General features: G+C 38.1%; 1 protein-coding gene across 1 annotated transcript in view; it reads right to left on the bottom strand.

Annotated features, from left to right (window-relative positions):
• Window positions 1–9,100, bottom strand: part of KIAA1324L (KIAA1324-like ortholog) — a 50,882-nt gene that overhangs the window by 16,105 nt on the left and 25,677 nt on the right. The window contains exons 14-16 of the mRNA XM_015572692.1: window positions 7,034–7,223; window positions 5,687–5,783; window positions 4,591–4,692 (exon numbers count right to left, since the gene is read on the bottom strand). Of these exons, the coding sequence (XP_015428178.1) occupies window positions 4,591–4,692; window positions 5,687–5,783; window positions 7,034–7,223 (389 nt within the window). The remainder of the gene's footprint in view (window positions 1–4,590; window positions 4,693–5,686; window positions 5,784–7,033; window positions 7,224–9,100) is intronic.

The following is a 9,100-nucleotide window of genomic DNA, read 5'->3' as shown; positions in this document are numbered from 1 at the left end:
TTATGACATTTTCCCAGGTTACCAAGACACAGTGCTACGGGGGAGGGGGGGGTAGCATCCTTTTCTATCTGTCTCCCTTTTCTGAGAGACAGTATTCCCGGAGGCTACATCTACAATGAAGATGAATTTGGAATTTGAAGGAGGTTTTGGCAAAATAATTTTAGGCTGATATATAAACTACCCAAGCAGTTAAATATGGTTGTAAGTGTTGAGAGAGGGAGGATTCTGATTTTCCCTCTAACTCACATTAATAAAGAAGACTGTATTTGAGGAAAGTTGACTCATTAAAGGAAGGCGCCATAACATGCAGATCAGTTGAGTTATCCCTGGGTAAAAGTGATATTTGCTCTGCTTAGCATGCTTCGTTGCAAATCTTTACCATAAGGAAGTGGAAGGAGGGAAATAAAGAGATGTAAACAGGATGGCACGAAAAGAGCAACAAACACGGTCAGGAAACCAGTCCGTCCTGACTGTGCCACTTGATAGCTATACAATGTGGGTCTTCCCCGTTTCCCACTGTGAATAGCAAATGGGTTTTGACTTAAGGATCTGTAATGTGCTATGACATTTCGATTATCCAGTAAAACTGGTTCCCTCTGTCTGTTTTCTAATAAGGCTCTTTTATAGCCTTTTCACTGAAAGACATCTCTCGTTTTCGAAAGCACTTTAGACACAGTGCGTAGGCCCAATTATTCCTAATGAAAGGAGCACCTTCAATTCCTCTAACGACCTGGAATCATGATTAGAGGTTTGGAAAGCCTTTCAGACAGAGGCTGGAGGGGCATCTATTTAGGGATATTAGTGGCCTATTGTGTTAGCAATTTATTCTTTGGCCAAGGTACAAGCTGCACTAGATCATCTCAAACGTCCACTCCAGCTCTCAGCTTTCGTCTAGCACAGACATCATGCTGCTAAGTTTTTATCTAAAATGTCTCGCACCCTCCAGACACTTTGTGGAATTAGAAACCAACTGCATTTGCCAAACCAAACAGACAGGCTGGTGAGTCAACTGCAGATTAGCAGGTGGTCCGATAATTTGCTGCTCTCTCTAAATTCTCCATGAGCTACACAGAGAGCACACATTTCTGCCTCCCTTCTGAGAATTCTTGATCAGTGTGAGAGACTTCTCAAGGCAATTGCCTGCTTAGCCCCTTCCTCTCTCTCCTGGAGAATTTAAAGCCTCCACACTCAAGAAATGCAAATTAAGTCCTCTTCAAAAGTAGCTTAAGTATCTGGCTTTGTAAACATTTCTTTACCATTAAGAGGAAATCGCAAATCTTTATTGGCCTTGCTGCTAAAGAGAATTCTGATTTTCTCAGAACAAGCTTCTTCTTCTCCTGCTCTGATCCCAGAGCTCCCCCTTGTGCCCTGATGAGAAACTGACTCAAGAAAGAGCTAAAGGTCAGCACATTTAGATTGTGGGGTTCAGGCAGCTCCCCAGGGCAGCAGTTCTCAAACTTCAGTGAGCATCGCAATTATAAAACCCACCCTGTAAATCATGACATTGTAAACTAGCTTTTCAGAAACTAAAATGCAGAACAAAATTTGAGAATCTGTCTCAGGAAAAAAAAAAATCTCTACAACATGGATTAATAAGACCAGTGTTTCTCAAATTTTGATATGTATCAGAATTACCTTGTGTTTTTAAAGCCATTCCTGTGCTGAACACTCAGAGATTCTTTATATGTTAGGGACGGTCTAGAAAATGGTTTTAAAATAGACACCCCAAGGGGTTCGGCTGCAGGGGATCTTAAGAAACCCTTGAAAAGACAGTTAAGGTTCATAAGTAGGAAAACATACTAAAGGTCTAAGCAGAAACTTAATGTCTCCTCTCCTCACAACAACAACAAAAAATTTCCCTCTCCTCACAACAACAACAAAAGTCACTTAACATCATGAGATTATTTTTCATTATTACTTTAAAAACTCAAAACCTATTTCAGGATAGTTAAAGAGAGATATTTTCTAAAGGATAGAAAATATCTTTTAGCAACTTATCTGCTCGAAGCAGAGATCTGGAGGAGGCTTCACAAGTCATCCATATAGACTCCTAGAGGCTAAGCCCAAGGAGGTTAGTTGCTAGGTCCAAAAAGGACCTCAGATGTGCGAAAGAGAATGAGCAATCTGCACTCAAAGCCATATGGCAGGGCATCGGAGAACAGTTAAAGAATCTCTGATCTGCTGCCTGGACCTTCGTATAGGTAGACGCTAGCCCACGGATCTTCCACTACGTGATATTTATGATACTTGGGGGGACCAGAATGAGTCATCCCAAGATATGCCTCTGTGATATGCAGATTACTCTTTAAGCTAAAGGCACTTTTAGCTTCGGGCTCAAGATAAACTTTGGCCCCTCCCTTACTATCTATAGGGCAGGGCACACTTCTATTTACTAAAAGTCTGTTCTGATGGTCCTGCAATGACCCTTTGAAGACCCCAGGGAGCATTACCTCATCCCTCGCTCAGGATGTCTTGTACCTCAACCGCCCTCTCTATCTCTGAATCTCCCCTGCATGTGGGGTTTCAAACATACATATGTATGTATTAAATTTGGTTATTTTCCCCTGCTAATCTGCCTCAAGTCTGTTTCATTATTAGTCCAACCTGAAGAAACTTGAGGGCAGAGCAAAGTTTGTTCCTCCCCCACAATGCCCTTGAGCAGTAAGCTCCCTCTGTTTAATCAACTGATTGATATCCATTACCTTTTATTATGTATTTTCATCACATTCTTCTCTCAGAAAAGGTGAAAAGAAAAATTAAGTTATAGATCTATAAGAACCAGAGAAACACAACTGGTAAGAGGTGAATGCTAGAATGCCTTTATGCCCAGAAATAAGCCTCAAATACTGTTACCACTGTAATTATTTTCAAGATGCCCAAGTAACTGAAACAATGCTTAGACCACTGACTTCCAATCCTGATATAACGTAAGCAGGATAACTTAACATCTCTCAAGGGCTACTGTGAAACTATAAAAAATAAAATTAAGTAAATTATTTTCTTTAAAAAACATAAACTTTGATAGTTTGATGAAGGAAAATTTGCAAACTACAATCCAAAGGTACCTTAACCCTAAAAAGATTAGGATACATAATATACATACTGAACAATGAATAACTGTGAAGAACAGAAATCAGGAGACATTTAAGTGTCACTCTTGCATGAAAGCAATCTTTATTTAAACCATCAGTTCTCAACCTGTGGGTCACGACCCCTTTGGCGGTCGAATGACCCTTTCACAGAGGTCACCTAAGACCATCCTGCATATCAGATATTTACATTATGATTCATAACAGTAGCAACATTACAGTTATGAAGTAGCAACAAAAATAATTTTATGGTTGGGTCACAACATGAGGAACTGTATTTAAAGAGCCAGAAGTTGAGAACCACTGATTTAAACTGACAGTTCTCCTGAGTCTATGAAATTGCTTCCTTTCTCCTAGTGTTTCCACACCAAGTGAATGTATGAAACAGATCGATAATGTGGACAGCTGTTGCCTCAATGCCAATCAGTTAAATAAACAGTATCATTTAGTCTCTAGGTCACACTCTGCCTTGGTGATTTTGCCACCATTAATCAGAAAACTAAAGAGTTAGAAATAGATCATACAAATTATCCACCCTGGCCCCAACCCCTTGAGGAAACTGATCTTGCAAGGCGTGTCAGGCCATAAAAACTGTGAACAATGCACTGCCCTGGGGCGGGGGTTGGGGGAAAGTCATTATCGCTGGCCCCAGGACAGGTCATCGGACATGGCCTGGGGACTCCCAACACCTGGGGGCCTTCCTGTAAGCCCATGAAAGGGGGCAGAACCATATCTGCAAGACAAAGACCCCAGAAGGTTATAAAAAGCGAAGCCTCTGCAGGTTTCTTCACTCTGATTTGGAAATTATTCCCGGAATCCACTAGTGTTACTAAACGGGGTCCCTCCCTTTCTCTAGGAAGTATGCTTGGTATTTCTTTGGTGTTCTGCAACACTCTCACAGAGAAAGAAACTATGACTCAGAGGTTATATTATTTAATCTAGATTACCCCAATAGTTCATTATTGATAAAGAATGATCACCCAGCAAAGTTCCTAATCCAGCTCTCAAAGAAATTAAGGCTAAACAGTATGAATAAGTACAAGGATAGAAACAGTATCACTATATATTACCTAAGCAATTTTTTAAGAGATTTAGACACTCAAGCAAACAGAGGAGAATATATTGTTGAGGAGACTGGGAAATACTGAGATGGAGCAAAACCTCTTTTTTAAATATTTTTTATTTATTTCAGAGGAAGTGAGAGGGCGAGGGAGAGGTAGAAACATTAGTGATGAGAGAGCCAGGAACCCGGGCATGTGCCCTGACTAGGAATCTAACCATGACCTCTTGGTTCATGGGTCGACAGCAACCACTGAGCCATGCCGGCTGGGCGCAGCAAAACTTCTTAATAGGCACTCATTGTAACCTACAACCAAAATCTACAGAGTCTTCTGTTCTCTGCTTTACATCCATAGAGAATATGTTTTAAAATATTAAGATACTAGAGTTTTGCTTCCTCATAATACATACAAATGTAAATAATCATTTAGAATAAGGTTACCTGGGGACTGAAATCACTCCAGCTCCAGGTTTAGTAGGATTACATCTCATTTTCACCGCAGTTGACCGGCCATTAACACAAGATGTTGTAGTTGCAGAAGACCTATTGTAAAACACATATCATTTTACAAAATATATATGACACAGATTACAAAGACAAAAATATCTTCCATATAAAAACTCCTATGCTATATAAACAAGTGAAAAAGGAACCAAAGTTCACTGCTTTATAATTTTAATACAAATTAAGCTCATTTTCTTTTACTGACTATAACAAGTTCACTATTTTCTCAGGTAAAGTGATAAGCTATTATCAAGGTGTTTAGTAAAGCTTCTATAATTAAAATCAAAATTATAATCAAAAGAAATTTTAAATGGAAATGCCGGGGTCTTATTTGCATCTACTAGGGTTCAGGAATCTGAAGAAAGGGCTGCGATGCCAATTAATAAAGAGACTAGACATGAAAAACAAATTTGGGAGGCATTTTGCAGGATTCAGGGGAGGCTTAGCTTTAGTAACTAAGCTCCCCAATCTCTGGGCCCAAGGCTTTTTATTCCCACATTTTGCCCTGTAGCAAAGCAGATATACGTATCAAAGGTAAGGTATGGTAAACAGTAAAGGACCATCAGGTTGGGGGAACTGCCCTCAGCTGTCCGGCAGCAGGCAATAACATGTAGATCTTCAGCCCTGCTGAAGCCCCAAATTCCATCAACCTTCTGATGAACTTCTTGCATTTATGACCTGCTGGAATTAGCCTCCAGCAGGGAAAAATGTTATATCCACTCAGGCTGATGTTTAGTTGTATAAGTTATAAATAAGTACTGCCTACACAATAGAGGCAGTATTGCCTAATTTAAAATATTATATAAATTAGGCAAGATATAAATTATATAAAATATTATAAATTAGGCAACATGTAATATATATATATTTTATATTTAAATATAAAATATATATATGAGCAAAATTATATGAGGTTTTCAAACTATTCCATGTTTCCTACTTTTTACTAAGTCTTTTATTTAAGAACCAATTGCTTATTATCTATTAATTGTAAGCTACTATACTGGCACCCTGAATTGACATTCTCACTTACTTGTAAAAGAAATGCACATCGGGTATTTGGCTCGGTGGAGCTGGGAACATATCTTCTTTTATATTAATATTTTGCAATGTGGTTTCAATTGTCACTCCTACATGGCAGTAAAAAAAGACATTACTGAGCAATATGGGAAAATTAAGTTTATTTAGTCTCTGTATATCTGAATAGAAAATAGCTTTACTTTTATACTGTCATTTTAGCAGAAATATTGTATTAAATTAATATGACAATAAGAAACTTTCCACAGTTTATGGGGGAAAAAAAAGATTCTATACCCTAGTTTTGTAATTTTGCTTAAGTCACTTCACTTCCTTGGCTCTTACGTTCTGAATCTGTAAAATGCATGCAATAATCACAATATCTCTAAAGTCCCTTCCAGTTCTAACATTTGAACAATCCACTATTATACTTCTCAGCCTCTGGTGAGTTTTGTTGAATGAGCTGGGCAACTTTGCTAATACAGCTTTTCTTTCACATTCATTACAGGCATATTTGACGCCAAAAAAGATTCTTGTACCCTAATAATTTCCAAAAATAACTCCAAAATTTGCTTAATCTAAAAGTAAGGCATTTTTTCCCTGAACAAAATGATAGCCGCGCCAAAATGCAAGCAATAACAGTGACCCTTGCTTCTGACACAGCTCCTATGCTGAGCAAAACTGACCTTGGTGCTGAAAAGTAAAGCTCAATTCCTCTAGAACACATAGCAATGGTTCTCAAATCTGGCTGCATATTAGAATCATCTAAGAAGTTTGTTAGATTTGTTAGATTGTTATGTGCCTTGTTAGGTTCCTAAGCCCCACTCCAAAAAGTCTCATGAATTTTATTCCTGTGAATTACTAGCAGGAACCTGAATTCTTCTTAAAATATTCCTATGTTCTTGACACCACAGAGATAGACAAGCAGATGGGGAATAAAACTCAGCACATTCACCTTTGCTACTTGTCACCAAATTTCTTTCATACTTCTGGTATGAAAAAACATGATGAAAACTGATGACAGATATTATAATTTAGGTTTATATTGTGTCTGTTTACTGTTCTTTTCTTTCTAGTTTTGGTGTTTTAAATTATTTTGTGTCTTAAACTCCTAAAGGATCCGATATAAGGCCAACTCTCAGAAAACACATATCACATCTGAGTCAATACATAAATTCAGAAGTTCCTTGTACTCACTGAGATTAATGACTACACCTCACTGGTAGGGGCTTTTTAACCATGTCACAAAGTGATGATTTAGGATTACTTGTGGGCTTTAATCAGCTATGATAAAAACCAATGCTCTGACAGGTTATCAGTACCCTAGTTTTATACATGCAGATAGGAACAAAATGAAGCTTACCTAAAAATGTGTCTGCCAGAATGATGGATTGTGATGATAAAGCTGCTCGGAAACCCTTACTTTCCGAAGGAATAATAGTTGATTGGCATACAAATGCTCCTACCAGATTCGTGTAATCATCTGAGCCTGCCACCATGTCCTTTACTGTAAAGTCTGTTATATTGTTGGTACACAGAGCCATCTTCTCCCCCTAGGAAAATGAAGTCATAAAGAAGTTTTATTGGGGGTCACTCTCTAAACTGGATCTCAGCTAGCCAGTGACTCGAATAGGGCAGTGGTTCTCTCCTCACCGCAATTCTGATTTATTAGATCTGGTGGGAGGCCCAGCCACCAGTATTTTTTAAAAGCTCTGGAGGCTATTCTAATGTTTCAACCGGGGTTGAGAGTCACTGAGGTTATGATGAATATGCTAATTCAAGGCTGCATTCCTCCTCCAACTGTCAGCATCATTTGTGGTGGATGAAAGCCATCTAACATAAGGAAGTATAAGTCATCTACGAACTCTTCAATTCATAGGATAACAATGCATGCAAAGAGACCAGAAAACTGTTGATGCCAAGAAAGACTTGCACTTCATAGGCTGATGTGTGCCAGAAAGGTGATGTGAAGGCTGAAGAAGAAACATAAAAGCCATATTGCCACAGAATCCTAAGACGACATCAAAATTGTAAACAGTTGGTCACAATTGTCTTTATTCACATATTCTTAGATTCAAGGACATGTATCTGCTCAACTACACAGTAAGTTTAAGGGAACACAAAGGTTTATTTTCATAATCATTTGGAGGATAGTTGGGAGATATAATTTATAAAAATTGGAAGACTCTTTAAATATAATATGTTTAAATATACTATAGTCCCAATGCAAAGGACTATAGCTTGCTCTATTATTTCTATGAAGAAATGTACAAAAGAAAACAGGAACGTAGTTTATTGGTCTTAGATGTAGAATGTGCACACGTGGGCATAAAGAAAAGAATCAAGATTTCACTTTGTTAATGCAGCTGGTAGTCCTAACCTATGAAATGTTTTCCCTCCACCAAGCCTTCTCACCACAATACAGGTGCAACATATTTTTACTAAGCTCGGATTAAATTGTTGAAGCCAAAAAGAGAGAAAAGTGGAAAAGAGCAGAATACACTACTAAGGAAGGAGAGAGAAAGTCAACAATACACAGAAAGGAGTGAGAATATAAAGTGGGGGGAAAGAGAAAGAAGAAGAGAAAAGATGGCAGAACAGACAGTGGTAATACAGGAATAAGACTAAGAAGAAGTGTGCTATATAATGGAATTAATTTCATTCACTGCTTAACACAGTAGTAAACATAATAGATACTTAATATATATTATTGAGTAAATTGAGGAACTAACCAACTTAGTACCTAAAATTAGGACAGGACAAATGTCATGCCATGTAAAATTTATAGATTTTTTAAGAATTTATATGATCATTAGATCTCTATTTTCTTTGTACAAAGTTTGGCACAGCCGTCATAATGAAGACCATTATTAGATAATCAGGAATTAATATAGAAAGAGACATGGTGGAAATCCCAACCTTGTATGCCCTTAAAAATATTGAACATATAGTCCTGTAACTCTCCCCATTACCAGTGTCAGTTAAGGCCTGCTTCTTCCCACAGAAAAGAAAACCCCTTTATTTATTAGCAGAGGCAATCTGATCAACTGACATGTGTCTCCTGCTTAACTCCTTTTTACTTCTCGATAAACTTTCTCTTGGAAGTCTTTTACTTTTTAAGACACAAAATTGGCAATATTACAAACAACAGTAAAATTTTCTCAAACTAGAACTGCCTGCCTAAAAAAATAGGAGAGATGACAAGCCTGATCCACTTTTACACAAACGAAAGATCCTCAAAGCACTTACCATTGCTCCAAGGTTTAGGGTTCAAGAGACTGGATGAGTGCTTTGATGGACTGAGAACCAAGCAAGGTTGCCCCTGGTGGAGAAAGCTGCCAACCAACATGCTAGGAGGCAACAGAGGACTTAAGCGATCAAAGCTCAGTTTCTGATATGTGGGTGTCAGTTTCCACAGAGATTTTACTGG

This window comes from Myotis davidii, unplaced genomic scaffold (genome assembly GCF_000327345.1).
Source record: "Myotis davidii unplaced genomic scaffold, ASM32734v1 scaffold49, whole genome shotgun sequence".
In the NCBI taxonomy this organism is placed as follows: Eukaryota; Metazoa; Chordata; class Mammalia; order Chiroptera; family Vespertilionidae; genus Myotis; species Myotis davidii.
The sequence above is the reverse complement of the archived record's forward strand: the minus strand, read 5'-3'. Positions and strand labels throughout refer to the sequence as shown.